Source organism: Schistocerca nitens, chromosome 4, assembly GCF_023898315.1.
Source record: "Schistocerca nitens isolate TAMUIC-IGC-003100 chromosome 4, iqSchNite1.1, whole genome shotgun sequence".
NCBI classification, from domain to species: domain Eukaryota; kingdom Metazoa; phylum Arthropoda; class Insecta; order Orthoptera; family Acrididae; genus Schistocerca; species Schistocerca nitens.
The window spans coordinates 533,952,464-533,968,925 of NC_064617.1; the positions used below are offsets into that span (position 1 = coordinate 533,952,464).

The 16,462-nt window shown below is 44.9% G+C and overlaps 1 protein-coding gene across 1 annotated transcript in view; it reads right to left on the bottom strand.

Moving 5' to 3' along the window:
* LOC126252419 (gamma-aminobutyric acid receptor alpha-like) overlaps positions 1–15,130 on the bottom strand; it is a 222,332-nt gene extending 207,202 nt beyond the window's left edge. Inside the window, exons 1-2 of the mRNA XM_049953309.1 lie at positions 15,099–15,130; positions 14,664–14,944 (exon numbers count right to left, since the gene is read on the bottom strand). Coding sequence (XP_049809266.1) covers positions 14,664–14,944; positions 15,099–15,130 — 313 coding nt within the window. The remainder of the gene's footprint in view (positions 1–14,663; positions 14,945–15,098) is intronic.
* Positions 15,131–16,462: the final 1,332 nt, after the last annotated feature.

Below are 16,462 nucleotides of genomic sequence, written 5' to 3' on the forward strand. Positions count from 1 at the left end.
TATTTCGGACGTCAGAGACTGTCGCTCAATCTGCTTAAATGTTTATACGGACCTAGAAAGAAAAAGAATCACTAGCAGGAAAATACATCTCATGTCACCTACATCCACCTCTCTCAGTAATTCAAACGTGTACTTTCGACAAACTGAGAAAATTTGATCTTCTTCGAGAACATTTTTTTCAGACACGTCACTTATCATTTGGCTCCTCCTTTTCCGTCGTACAATTTAACTCGTGCAAGTTTTTGCTGCTGCTAGTTGTGGTACGCCCTGTATACAATTCTCGCTCTTGGGCGCCCCAAGCGGGCGCCACTAATTGTGACACGGTCTGTATAGAAATCCTACAGTTGTGGCGCTCCTCTCTGCTTGTCGCTTGGGCTTTACCCCTGCCGCACCCTTTACCGTCGATGTAAGTTTCATTCGCTAATCACCATTAGGAAAATGTCACTCAACAATTTCCTTGTCATATTATGTAAACTGAAGGAAGAGGAGGTGGAGGGGGGGGGGGGGGGGGGAAGCAAATGGAACTAACTATTCATGTCAGCTGCTTCGGCACTTTATGCGGAATCAACGACGACGAGTGAAAATACATGTGGTACCGGGACTCGAACCCGGGATCTCCTACTTACTATGAAGTTGCGTGAACCATTGCGCTAGCCGGACAGAGTATTGGGTAACTGCGCTATCTTAGGACCCTCTCGGCCGACCCACACTTCCACCCAGTGCCACCTGTCCGCAGTCCCCGTTCAGTCCTCCATGCTCGATACTTTGAGATTCCCGCAGAGGTTGAACGCAATGGTGCATCACATCCGCACTAAAGGTGGTGGATTCAGTGCCCATGCAGGAGAATAAGTTACATGAATGCTTGCTGTCTGTTCTTTTAAACATGTTCGAAAGACACCCAGAAGAAATGCAGATGATAAACGGGTATTCATTGGACAAATATATTATACTAGAACTGACATGTGATTACATTTTCAGCAATTAGGGTGCATAGATCCTGAGACACCAGTACCCAGAACAACCACCTCTGGCCGTAACAACGGCCTTAATACGTCTGGGCATTGAGTCAAACAGAGCTTGGATGGCGTGTATAGGTACAGCTGCCCATGCAGCTTCAACACGATACCACAGTTCATCAAGAGTAGTGACTGGCGCATTGTGACGAGCCAGTTTCTCGGTCACCATTGACAAGACGTTTTCAATTGGTGAGAGATCTGGAGAATGTGCTGGCCAGGGCAGCACTCGAACATTTTCTGTATCCAGAAAGGCCCATACAGGACCTGCAATATGCGGTCGTGCATTGTCCTGCTGAAATATAGGGTTTCGCAGGGACCGAATAAAGGGTAGAGTCACGGGTCGTAACACATCTGAAATGTATCGTCCACTGTTCAAAGTGCCGTCAATGCGAACAAGAGGTGACCGAGTCGTGTAACCAATGGCACCCCACACCATCACGCCGGGTGATACGCCAGTATGGCGGTGACGAATACACGCTTCCAGTGTGCGTTCACCGCGATGTCGCCAAACACGGATGCGATCATCATGATGCTGTAAACAGAACCTGGATTCACCCGAAAACATAACGTTTTGCCATTCGTGCACCCAGGTTCGTCGTTGAGTACACCATCGCAGGCGCTCCTGTCTGTTATGCAGCGTCAAGGGTAACCGCAGCCATGGTCTCCGAGCTGATAGTCCATGCTGCTGCAAACGTCGTCGAACTGTTCGTGCAGATGGTTGTTGGCCTGCAAACGTCCCCATCTGTTGACTCAGGGATCGAGACTTGGCTGCACGATCCGTTACAGCCATGCGGATAAGATGCCTGTCATCTCGACTGCTAGTGATACGAGGCCGTTGGGATCCAGCACTGCGTTCCGTATTACCTTTCTGAACCCAACGATTCCATATTCTGCTAACAGTCATTGGATCTCGACCAGCGCGAGCAGCAATGTCGCGATGCGATAAACCTCAATCGCGATAGGCTACAATCCGACCTTTATCAAAGTCGGAAATGTGATGGTAGGCATTTCACCTCCTTACATGAGGCTACGTTTCACCAGACAACGCCTGTCAACTGCTGTTTGTGTATGAGAAATCGGTTGGAAACTTTCCTCATGTCAGCACGTTGTAGGTGTCGCCACCGGCGCCAACCTTGTGTGAATGCTCTGAAAAGCTAATCATTTGCATATCACAGCATCTTCTTCCTGTCGGTTAAATTTCGGGTCTGTAGAACGTCATCTTCGTGGTGTAGTTATTTTAAAGGCCAGTAGTGTAATTTCCTATTTCTACCAGCCAACCGTCTAAAACAAGAAACGTTTCTTTTTTTCTCGTCCAATGCTGTGCTTGTTATCTTTCTTCGGTACAGGCTAAGGCTAATGTCAGGCAAGTGTCGTTTGTCAAATTTAACAAGACCGAAGAGACGATATGACGGTCGACAAATGGAATATCCAGTGTCCAACGCCAAGCTGCTATCTACGACATCTTGCCACTTAGATCCCTATCAGTTAGACGACGACACATCGAACTCGACAGCGACCATCGATCGCTGCATGAATCCCACAGGGAGCTGCTGACGTAGCGACCATCTGTCTGCTGCGGCCAATCGAGATGGTCGTCACATGACGTTCCACAACCATACATAGGAGCACGCAGGCATCAGCTACATACGTCGTTGATTACTAGGGTCAGTTATTAATATATGGGGCTTCCAATGGATCTTGTTATTCATTCCTTGGATACTCTCCAGCATGTGATATTGCGTTGCTAATCATGGTGACTCTCTGGCGAGATCGGAAATCGTATTTTTATGTGCTCCTGGTATACCAAATACTCGTAGGCCCACGGACGTGGTACTAGTGTGAGTACTTCACCATCTGTTAACAAGCAGTATTTGCCACGTCTTTAACGTGGCGACGAAATTCTAGGACTTAATCAGCACACTAGGAACCTAGTCATTGTTAATCTTTTGTGCCCCAAGATCAGAACAACTAACAGCTACTGTAGACTGTAGTGGTAAATTGCGGTCGCTGACTAAATTAAATATACGCGTTGATTGTAACAGAAGCATCCAAACGTATACGAATTAACGAAGTGTACCAGCTGCAGAAATTAATTACTTGCAGTTACTTTTATTTCTTAAAATCTTGTATTTGTGCGGATCCACAGCCTCCAGACGCTTAATGAAAGTAAATAAGGATCGTAGTAGGCTGTAATATGTTGTTTATTTAATCGAGTGATTAGCTAATTTCCACTGAGCCTAATTGTCAAGCACCTGTAAAAACAACATGGAAACGCACTACATTGTCTGCATACATCGCCACGAATAAATAACATTTTACACACTTCACACTAAGATAAAACATTACTGTACAAAGTTCTTACTTATATTTGAAACAGTGACGCCTTTTCGTATTCTGAACTTTCCTCCATTTACAACGCGGTAATTGACAGCAGCTGGTAATCTGTTGCCACAGATGCATATTCATCCAGAGACTTTAAGACTCTCGACGGCATACATCATAGGCACATTACATATATTGCTGGTGTAACAGACTTAGTGGATGCCATGTATAACAGTCACATCTATAATGTGACATACAATATTGTATACGTTGCATGGCATATCACCGGACAAACTACATTTTAAACATCATATTAACAGAAATATACATGAGGTACGAACAAAATTTCACAAATAATTGAAATAGAATACTCTATCAATTGCTGGCGTGCCAGGTATAGCGACTGCTTTAATCATGTCATCAGTGTCTAAAAGCTCTTTCTGGACGCACAGAAGACAGATCTGACTATTTGTACAGAAAGATAACCCATAGCTTTCTATTTTAATTAACAACCAATATACTATGCATGAAAGGGTGGTAACCAAATATCACCTGCGTCATAAAATGTATCAACCAGTATTGGAAACATCACGTACTTCGTGACTTACAATGTGTGATAGTGTTATAATATAAAATATATTAAAAACCATGGGATCGGTTCAATACAAAGAGAAATAACGTGGCAAATAACTATAAAAAGTAGAGAAAAGAAGACTCAAAACAGGAAGGGTTATGTCGCTACATAAAGTAAGCATAATACCGGAATATGAAATGTGTAAAAATGAGTATTATACTCCTAAAGCAAGAGCAATTTGTTGTAATATATATTCTACATTCACTACATCATACATTATTGGATATGTAGGGATTCCAAAACAATGTTCTCATAATCATATACATGCCTCTAGCATTGAGCAAATACATGGTAACGAGTCACATTTTTTGAGCGAAATATGGTAGAAATTCCAGCTATTAACACTGTGGTATTCACAAAACAGTTTGATAGCACATTCCTCAGTTGATGAACACCGCCAGTAATCGCTCTGCTTACCTACAGGTAAGGTACTTATTATCAATTCGAAGAGGTTAGTTTGTGCCCGTATGGATCGTGACCCAACAAAGCTCCGTGAAGCCAACGTTATTAAATCCTGCACTGTATTCATGTAACTGTGGCAAGTAAAAGGAACCTATAAAACAATGTTCGGTCAAATATGCATATTTGAGCGACGTAATGATGTGAGTTCCCTTCTACGTTCACCAGTACAAACTCGCATTTCATTTAACAAGTAGTTCAAAAAATGGCTCTGAGCACTATGGGACTCAACATCTTAGGTCATAAGTCCCCTAGAACTTAGAACTACTTAAACCTAACTAACCTAAGGACATCACACACACCCATGCCCGAGGCAGGATTCGAACCTGCGACCGTAGCAGTCCCGCGGTTCCGGACTGCAGTGCCAGAACCGCACGGCCACCGCGGCCGGCCTAATGAGTAGTTCCGTTTGTCTTGAAATACTTGTACTGAAGTCTACGGACATTGCTCTGCCATTGTTATTACTTCTGTTTCAGCACTGCATGTGCTAGAGCTGTGCATCTCCTTCGATAGATACCGTTTTTATCCCTTTAAGCTTACAACAGTTTTTCTCCATTCTCAGATATCTCTCACAAGACGTTATACTTTTACAGCCTGTTTTCGTATCTGACCTAGTAAGTAGTCGACCATCTCCTGAAATCTTTGCTTTTGTGTTTTGCACTCGTCATTTTTTTCTGTCGTACTACATCGGCAATCTCTCGTAAGTCCTTTAGTAATTCTATAAACTTTTGGTTAAGTTCATTTTGTGGCTCTTCATGTTTGGCGGGATTTTTTCAACTGTTAACGGATATTTTGTAGTTTCCCAGCTACTTCTTTTACGTTCATCTATGTCTGTTTTCTGCACGCCTTTCTATTTTTACAAGAATGCCGTCACCACTCCTCAGAGTTTGTAGACACTTTGTTGTTTCTGAGCTACCCATTTCACCGCCTTCTTCGAATATGGCTCAGATGTGAATTTCACATTTTCATCTTTTGCTGGTATTTACTGTTTACTGTCTACATTTTCCATAATCTCAGCCGCTATCTCCACTGTTGAATAATATGCACTGTTCACAGTATTTCAACCGCATTTCTATCCTCTGATTCACCAGTAAAACCCTTATTCTGTAAAGACTCTAACCCCCATCCATAAAACAAATCAAACATCTGGTTACTTTACAAACTCTTTAATGTGTTAAATATTTGACGTAAAGCATGCGAGCGAGAAAAAGTTTGAAATTACGTTTAAAGTTTGTTGAACGTTACTAAGTATTCTTACTATTAAACACTGGATGAGTATAGTATGGGTAACTTCGGCTCTGCTTTAAGCAAAAGCTAGTTTTGATGCATCTCAATGTATGTGACGTCATACCTCCAGAACCATGTGTAGTACAATGATGTAGTTTTGCAGGTGCATTCAGTGGCACAAGATCTAATAACGTTAATGTGAACACCGCCTATGGTCGACATCAACGTGCAATAACCACTCACAGACGGTAGGTGGCAGCACTAGCTGCGGAGGCCAGGATATATACTGTATGTCGCGGCGGGGGGAAAGATGCGGGAAAAAACAGCGCATTCGTTGTCGTGATGCGGAAACGGAGCGATTTGTTTGACGTCTAAAAGGGAGTGATCATTAGCTTTCGAGCCAAGGGTGGGAGCATTTCCGAAATGACTAAGTTTGTCAACTTTTCGGGTGCCGCCGTTTTTACAGTATATACCGTGCATGGAAGAATGGTGCTGTCCAAAACAGACGCCGGGGCAGCTGTGGTGCGCCGAAGGCCGGAGACGACAGGGGTGAACCACGGCTGCGGGGATGTGGACAGGGGAACAGACGTGCAACTATTGAGCAACTGACTGCCCAGACGATTTAAGAGGTTACCAACAGTGACTCCTCCACCACCGTTCAGCGAACATTGCTGCATATGGGCCTCCGCAACAGGCGTCTGATTCACGCACCGATGCTGACTGCTGTCCATCGGCGATGAAGCGTGCAATTTTGCCGTCAGTACCACAACTGGAGGTCCAATGGGCGGCGACTGGTGGCCTTTTTAGATGAATCAGATAGCCGTTGGTACTTACGGCCCTGCAACGATCGTCGGACGGATCCAGGTCTGAGGAGGGAGCATTATGGTCTGGGGAATGTTTCCGTGGCATTCCCTGGGTCATCTCGTCATTCTGGAAGGCACAATGGATCAACACAACAATGGATTTATCCTTGGGGAGCATGTACATCACTACATGCAATTTGTTTATTCCTCGGCACTATGGCATCTACCAGCAGGACACTGCGACGTGCCATAAACCTAGCAGTGTATGTCTGTGGTTCGATGAGCACCAGAATGAGATTACCATATTCCCCTGGCCATGAAACTCTCCGGATTCAAAACCAATCGAGAATCTGTGGGACCGCTTCGTTCGGGCTGCTTTCGCCATGGATCGTCTGCCGAGAAACCTAGCGCAGCTGACCACGGCACAGGAGTCGTCATGGCTTCACATCCCTGTCGGTACCTTCCAGAACCTCATGGACTCTCTTCCTGCACGTCTCGCAGTGCTACGCGCTGCAAATGGTGGCTATTCAGGCGTTTGACACGTGATTACATTAATGGAAGAGTGTGACACTGTATATGTATACTTTGTTTGCAAAATGTGTTAAGAATATAGTTAGTAGTAAAAAAAATAAAAAGAAAGAAAAACTCAGCGCGAACATGCCTTGAAGGTCCAACGGTACCGACCGGCCGCCGTGTCATTCTCAGCCCACAGGCGTCACAGGATGCGGATGTGGAGGTGCATGTGGTCAGCACACGAGCCGCTACTTCTCAATCAAGTAGATCCTCAGTTTGCCTCACAAGGGCAGAGTGCACCCCAATTGCCAACAGCGCTCGGCAGACGGGATGGTCACCCATCCAACTGAATTATTAGTAAAGAAGTAATAAATTGAAATGTCATGCTTGGTGCAACAGTTTTACTACATTAACAGCGATGATGTAATAGGCTAAGGAATAAACTTAGTCCCTTACGTCATTCTGTGATGGGTGTGAGCGAGAAAAATTTCTTATGGGTGAGAATAATGTGTACATTTTGATGGAACTCACTAAGTGCTGTCAATCTCAAAAACTTGATGAGCATAAGTTGGGTATTTGCGCGCGTGGGTTAATGCTTCCTCAAGACATTTACACAGATTCTAACTGTAATACCTGTCATTCGGTGTTAAAACTGTAACACAACACTATGCCTCTTAATGAGTAGATTATGACAACATTTTAAATTTTTAAATGTATTGTTGTTGGGTTGTTTTGGGGAAGGAGACAAACAGCGAGGTCAGCGGTCTCATCGGATCACGAGAGGACGAGGAAGGAAGTCGGTCGTGCCCTTTTCGAAGGAACCATCCCGGCATTTGTCTGGAGCGATTTAGGGAAATCACGGAAAACCTAAATAAGGATAGCCGCACACGGGGTTGAACGGTCGTCCTCCCGAATGCGAGTCCAGTGTGCTAACCACTGCGCCACCTCGCTCGGTTTTAAATGTATTAAAACGTTAAAAAAAGAACAAACAATTATAATTACAGGAACAATTTGCTGGAATTTTTGTTCACGAACATCAATAGAAAACTTGAAAGCAAAATAAAAAGCGTCCGTATAACATGTACCTCAGTTAAAACTGTCACATTACAATGTCGCAATATGTGAATAATGCGTTTCAAGGAGAAACGTTACAACGCTTCAAACCGTAACAAATAGACGCAGGGAACATGTGATTTATCGAATCTGTCATTCGGTTGTTGTTTGAGTGAAAATGGAAGTGAGAGTTATAGCTGACAATCTACATAGAACTGCGTGTCGTGAAAGTGAAGGCAAATACTAAATCACTGTAGAAGCACCGGGCAAGTGAGAAAACTGAACAAAAAACTGTGCGTAATGGTGGTGTCGAGTCCGATATTACCAATTAAATGTGTCGCTTGCCACACCGTTTAGCGCACGCAGTCAATCTCTGGGCGCGGCGCAGGCGGCGGCCAAGCGGCCTTATATATGGGTTCGTCGGCGCCGCTCGTGCTCGGCGTGCCATTCCACGCAGCAGCCCAGCAGCAGCGGTTGTCGAGCGGTTGCAGAGCACACGCTCTGTGCCGGCTGCTAGCGCGGTCTGGCGCCTGCCCGGCACCGCGCTACAGCAGAGTCTGGGGGAGTTCCGTCACTAATAGAGTTGCACTCTACCGAACCTACCTCTCGATAGTTTTGCTACACTACATAAATGATGTAGCAAATTGTAGGATCACCAATAGTACTGGTGGCACAGGTAGGGAAAGAAACGTAAAGGAATGTGTGAGAAAAGAACTGGGAGCCGAAGACTTTTCTTTTTTTTTTGTTTGTTTAACAGATAATGAGAACCTCAGATCGTTCAGTGCTTGTCCAAATATAAACTGGGTTTTGTGACTTACAAAAATACTTAGCTGCTCGCCTTACTAAAGCGCTTTTATGCAACCAAAACACTTACTTTTGATCCAAGTACGCTTTACCTGCACAAACGCAGAAAATCTATATAATAGTTATTATTTTGTACTCAACAGAACGTTCTTCGTCGCGATCAAAGGCAAGAGTTTCTTGTTATAGTTGATAAATGCGGAAATTGTTCAGCAGTAACAGAAAAATGTTTTATATAAGTTTGAAGAAATATTGAAGTGATGTTTGTTTTTGTATTTTTTAAATATTCCTTTTTTGAGGAAGCTGCTTTTTCTAGCGCAATCTGATAAATACAACTTTTTAAATTTTTTGCTATACCATACCCCTGTTCCACGTTAAAAATCGATCATTTTCGAGTAAAATCTGAATTTAACAATAACAGTTTCAATTTTGCTATAAATATTGTTTATGTTTAGATAACAGACAGTAGGAGAACTACGTAGAAGAAAAGTGTTCCGGAGGTTAGTTGGCCCTTTATACATCCACAATAAGTTTCTAGAGCTCCCGCTGGTACCAAGGAAATTATTCCCCGCCGACCTTGGAGTCCCATGAAACATGACACAATTGTCCGACGCTGGCCGGTGTGGCGTAGCGGTTCTAGGCGCTTCAGTCTGGAACCACGCGGCCGCTACGGTCGCAGGTTCGAATCCTGCCTCGGGCATGGATGTGTGTGATGTCCTTAGGTTAGTTAGGTTTAAGCAGTTCTAAGTTCTAGGGGACTGATGACCTCAGATATTAAGTCCCATACTGCTCAGAGCCATTTTAACCATTTGAACAATTGTGCGATGATGAGAGTTTAGTTAAAAAAAAGTACGTTGGACAGTCCGCATTGACACAGCAAAAAATCGGGTAGCTTCAGTCACAGTGTGCTCATGGGCATGTGCGAACGGGGCAGCTCCTGTCGTCTCCATACTGACACGTCATACAATCGCCCAACATAACATTTCAGCGCCGTTACCAACGTCTTCAGTGGAGACTAACATGAGCGCCAGGTACCAGTTATGCAGTATCTACATCAGTCGAAAGCGACCAGTGTGCTAATTCAAGGTAGTGCCAAATACACTGTTGCGCAAACCTTTAGAAAAAAAGTAACTTTATGCGTCACTGTAACAGAACTCCATGAAATTTGGACCATACGTAAAAGAACTGTTTCAGCATAGTACAGAAGGTAACTGAAAGTAATACACATTGAGACGGTCAGAAATGACAGTTTCCCTGAAAGCCAATAGCTACACTGAAGTCACCGTGATTTATGATCATCCCATGGACATTGTAATAGGTGGAACGTAGTTGTTAGATTATGCGATGTGTGATCACCATAGACGGCAGTGCGTGCTTTACGACGTGCTTCCACGCTTGATACAAGGCTGGTAAGGGGTTCTTCTGGTAGGGCGCTCCATTCCTCGACGAGTACGGCTGACAACTGCCGCATCGTCGTTGGTACATGATGACTCCCCAACGGATCCCGGACATGCTAGATGGCTTTAAAGTCCATTTGCCAAATATCCTCTCGTTCCAAGCTGTCCTCCATCTGTGCTATTCGACGTGGTCGCCCATTTTCACCCATAAAAATAGTCAGTGCCGAACGCAGCGCTGAAAAGACGCACGTGAGGAAAGATTACACTGTCACAACAACGTTGAGCTGTGAGTGTACTGACTACAAAGATCTGGGGTGAGTACTCCAATGCAATATTATTCGTTCTTACACCATAGCACCTCGGCCACCAAAACAATCATATTCGACAATGTTCGACGTACCCTCATATGACAAGAGTTGGGGAACGAGACGATATTCGGCGAACTGGCTTGCCTGTCCGTCCCACAGACTTAAATACCATGGCGCGCGTACGGGATGCGTCGGGAAGAGGTATCACAGCACGTCCACATGCACCAACGACCATCCGGTAGTTGTCAAGCACGCTGGTGGAGGGATTGAACACGCTGTCGTAAAAACTCATACATCTCGTGGGAAGCGTGGGAGTCGGTTGCAGAGCACATATTGACGTGTGTGGCGATCATACACGCCATTAAGTACTATTTCTTGTCTTTTGTAGCATCGAAAGGACCATAATGAATTGCAGCGACTTCACTGTAATGATTGTCTTTGAGTAAAAGAGTCAATTCTGTTCCTCTTGTTGCGTATATCTTTGTTACCTTCTGTGCTACACATTACACACTGAAGTGTCAAAAGTCAGGGGATACCTCCTAATATGGTGTCGGGCCTCCTTTTCGCCAGCGCTGTGCAGAAACTCGACATGGCATGAACTCGACAAGTCGGTGGAAATCCCCTGAAGAAATATCGAGCCAAGATGCCTCTAGAGCCGTCCGTAACTGCGAAAGTGTTGCTGGTGTAGAATTTTGTGCACGAGCTGACCCCTCAACTATGTCTCATAAATGTTCGATGGGATTCATTTCGGGCGATCTGGACGGCCAAATCGTTCCTCGAGTTGTCTAGAATTTTCTTTGAACCAACGGCGAACAACTGTGGCCCGGTGACACGACATCGTTGTCCGGGACCGTGAAGTCCACGAATGACTATAAATGGTGTCAAGTACCTGAACATAACCGTTTCCAGTCAATGGTCGGTTCAGTTTAATCAGAGGACGCAGTCCATTCCGTGTAAACACAGCACACAGCATTACAGAGCCACCACCATCTTGAACAATGCCTTGTTGACAACTTTGGGACGGCCGCTGTGACTTAGCGGTTCTAGGCGCTTCACTCCGGAACCACGCTGCTGCTACGGTCGCAGGCTCGGATCCTACCGCGGGGATGGATGTGTGTGATGTTCTTACCTTAGTTAGGTTTAAGTAGTTCTGAGTCTAGGGGACTGATGGCCTCCGATAAGTTGTAAGTAGGCTGTTTCGGATTTTATGTTGCTAACGACACGCAGTGCTCTGCTGTGTGCAGTCTGTGGCTGGTTGGCATTGTTGGAATATTCGCTATTGTAGTGTTGGGCAGTTGGATGTGAACAGCGCGTAGCGTTGGGCTGTTGGAGGTGAGCCGCCAGCAGTGGTGGATGTGGAGAGAGAGAGATGCCAGAGTTTTGAGAGGTTGCTATAAGCGGACGATCTGGACGTGTGTCCGCCAGAAAAAGGAAATTTGTAAAGATGGATGTCATATATATATATATATATATATATATATATATATATATATATATATATATATATATATGATAACTTTTGAACATTATTAAGGTAAATACATTTTTTTTTCTCTATCAAACTCTTTTATTTTCTAACTATGCCTGTCAGTAGTTATAGCCTTCAGTAGTTAGAATCTTTTATTTAGCTGGCAGTATTGGCGCTTGCTGTATTGCAGTAGTTCGAGTAACGAAGATTTTTGTGAGATAAGTGATTCATGAAAGGTATAGGTTATTGTTAGTCAGGGTCATTCTTTTGTAGGGATTATTGAAAGTCAGATTGCGTTTCGCTAAGAAAATATTGTGCGTCAGTTTACTGATGATCAGAATAAGTAAAGAGAGAAATGTCTGAGTACGTTCAGTTTTGCTCAGCTGTTTGAAACTCAAATAACGTAAGAGTTTTTCCAGCACTGTCATTCATAATTTTTCTAAGGGGACGTTTCGAAGTCCCATAGTGCTTAGAGCCATTTTTGACAACTTTGGTCCATGGGTTCGTTGGGTCTGCGCCATATTCGAACCCTACCATCAGCTCTTACCAACTGAAATCGGGACTCGTCTGACCCGGCCATGTTTTTACGGTCGTCTAGGGTCCAACCGGTATCATGACGAGCCGAGGAGAGGCGCTGCAAGCGAAGTCGTGCTTTCAGCAAAGGCACTCGCGTCTGTTGTCTGCTGCCATAGTCCATTAACACCAAATTCCTTTGCACTGTCGTAATGGATGTGTTAGTTGTACATCCCACAAAGCTTTCTGTGTTTATTTCACGCATTGTTGCTTGTATTTTAGCACTGACAACTCTACGTAAACGCTGCTGCTCTCGGTCGTTAAGGCTGTCGGCCACTGCGTTGTCCGTGGTGAGAGGTAATGACTCTGTGGATCCACGAATACTGAATTCCCTATCGATTTCCGAAATGGAAACTACCTTTCCGCGTTCAAAGTCTGTTAATTCCCATCGTGCGGCCTTAATCACGTAGGAAACCCTTTCACATGAACCACCTGAGTACAAATGACAGCTCCGCCAATGGTCTGCCCTTTTTACGCCTTCTGTACGAGATACTAGCGCCATCTGTACATGTGCATATCGGTATCCCATGACTTTTGTCACCTCTACGTACTGTTGCTGTTCTTTCTGTGTATGGCCCAAGTTTCACAGAGTTATGTTACCTGGCGGTTGAAATGCCTGGGCTAGCAGGACAGAGCGGGTTAGGTTGTGGTAAGGGGCCAAATGAGGTTGCTGTCAGTTGCACTCAACATACAAACTTTATTTGTCCACATACACTATTACGCAAGAATGTAAAACACTCAAAGTTATAATGGATGTCCTTTGATGAACTTAAGATCGGCTGAAGTCCTCACTCAAAATCCAAGACGCAAGGCCTAAGTAAGAAATTATCATAGAAGGTTCTTCTGGAGGTGACACCTCAAAATATTTTGTAAATCTTCAATCTAAACAGGCTGAAGGCCTTAGCACTTTAATTTTAATGGAACTCGGCTGGAGGCCGCACATCAAGCAATAACAAGTGTTTCAATCCAACGGCAGAAGGCCTATTCTTAAAACAATTGAAGCAAATTCGGCTGAAGGCCCCATACAAACACATCAAAACCGTGTGCCTTAAGGGCAAGACAAGAACATGAATTTAAGAGATATTAAAACTCAGCTGAAGGCCACACATCAACATAATCATTTAACGGCTTAAGGCCTTAAAAGATTTGATGTAAAATTCGGTTGAAGGTCCCTATAAGAACAACAATCTCATGCCTTAAGGGAAGAACATTAATTCAGGATATACTCGTATAAAACTCGGCTGAAGGCCATACATCAACCAAATAACTAAAACTGAATCAGGGAAGTTACTATGTAACAGACACGGAACGGCGCTTAGAAGTTCCAAGGGTCGGTCTGGAATTGTAACACTAACACCCGTTCAGGCGAGACAGGCAGCCTGACAACCATCTCTTAATCGGAAGGCAACGCAACTGACAGACAGCTGACCGACCAATCAACCAAATCAGTCCCTCTCGATGCAACCAGCAAAACGACCACAAGATTTCAATACAACGACACACAGAATATTGGCACCCACAACGACCAAAAACACCTCAGTCGTCTAACTACACGCCGCCAGCGGCTCCAGCTCGACTCCGTGCGACGGGGGCTTGCTTGCTGCTCCACGCCAATCAACCGACTGTATTGCTCGTCCGTCCGCGAGACGGGCGGACGTCGTCCCGGAGACACTGGCTCTGACCCAACCATGCAGAGGTAACACAACCGACGTCTCTGCACAGGAAGCAACCGACCCAAATTCACGTCGCCGAAGAGACGACCGACCCAACAACCAACCAACGGTCGTTCCCACTGGTACTAGCTGTGCCGACCTCACTGGGGCTCCGTCCCCGACGCACTGCTGGTCCGTCTCGAACTGCTGCTCCCACTCACGGGCAGGCAAGACAGTAATTCAGTGACATCAGTAATTGAAATTTAAAATGACGAGGCGGCCATATGGTACAACAAGATGTTAGATAATAGATGGCACGAACATGAGCCGGCTCAAGTGACACGTCATACGAGATTACTGTCGTGCTTATGTTTTGCACGCCAGTGAACACTGTCAGTTGCGCTTCCGAGAGGCAGGTAGGCAGGTGCGGCACTGACCCCTGCCGTGGCTGGGCAGCTGGCTGCTCTCGTAGTTCTTGAGCAGGTTCTCGAGCACGAGGCTGATGTTGCGGCTGACGGCGTCGTTGCCGGCGCCGCGCGGCCTCCGCGCCCTGGGCTCGCCGGCTGGCGGCCGCCGCTCTGCCTGCGGCTGCGGCAGTGGGTGCCGGGCCAGCAGCGACTGCAGGCCGTCGTCGCGCGGCCGCCAGCCGCCCCCGCCGCCCACCAGCGAGCCGTTGGACAGCTGCAGCAGAACCCAGCCTCCGGCGTCTCGCACCAGCCTACAACACGCAGCAGGACAACTGGAAGCTGTACACGTCTCGTAGTTTTTTTTGTTTATTTATTAACATCGTGCTCCATAACATTATTTGTAATACTATATGTAGGTGTATTGTTTGTGTGTGTGTTGTGTGAGGGTGTCTCTGTGGAGGGCACTGTAATGTTTGTGTTTGTGTTAGAGGCGCCATGCCACTGATTGCGCGGTCTCTCCCGCCGGAGGTTCGAGTCCTCCCTCGGGCATGGGTGAGTGTGATGACTAACTGAAACCCTCAGCGGCCGACAGGTGTTGTTGATATACCTCGATGTGGACAGCTGAAAATGTGTGCCCCGACCGGAACAGTTACTGTCTTCTTTTATATAGTTAAAGGCTACCCAGCCATTGACCTTCGTCTGTGCGAATGCGCACAGGTTGCCCAAACTCTTACGGGAATCGCCAAAGCGTGCGTGAGTAATGAGTGGATGGGCAAATGTCTATAAGGTACATTACATATGTAGAATTGTGGACAGTTGGGAATGTGAGTCTCACGGGAAGCGTGCAAGGGATAAGTCCCTGCAGTCGCGCTATTCATCTGTGTCCTCGGTGGCTCACATGGATAGAGCGTTTGCCATGTAAGCAGGAGATCCCGGGTTCGAGTCCCAGTCGGGGCACACATTTTCAGCTGTCCACATCGAGGTATATCAACAACACCTGTCGGCCGCTGATGGTTTCAGTTAGTCATCATTTATTCCAGGGAAAAGCTGCACGGTCATCTACAGTATTCTGTTCTTTCGAGAACAGTTACGTTAGTCTTCATACATGGGTGAGTGTGTTGTTATTAGATTAGATTAGATTAATTATTCATTCCATAGACCCATAAAAAGAGGGAATCCTTCTGGGTGTGGAACATGTCAGATAAACACATTACAAAAATGTAATAAAAAAACTTGAGTTTCATTAATTTTAATGACCCTCAGTCAATAGATAGTAAAATTATGTACATGAATTAAATTTAAACTTCTAATATTTACAGGTTTAATAGTTACATCTGCTTTCATTAAATCCATCATTCAGACATTTCCTAATTTCTTGGCTGTAAACCGTTCTGCTCGACAACCGGTTAAATTTGTGAGTCCTTAGGCACTCATCTAAACTACTGAAAACTGGTACCTCAGCTGAAGATCTATGTGGCCTGGAAGATGACTGTACTAACTGCGGAAGAAGCGTTTTGCCTCTGTATAATCAACTACCAAAATGAGACCGACTGCTGGCTTTGGGTATTACTTAAAACCTCTGTACTCAAAGAAAACAAATGGCTATTACAACCAAGTATTGTCAAAAATTAAAGTAAATTATTCATTTCAGTGATCCTCAGTTAAGACTTAACATGTCGACATGGGTGTTATTATATTCCCATTTTTTAAATATATGTAATATATAAATAAATATTTAGTATATAAGAGAGAAACGTTATTTCCAAAAATCTCGAAGAGTTCTCGGCCGGTTTACTTCAGATTTTTATACAGTACAGTACAGTACTTTA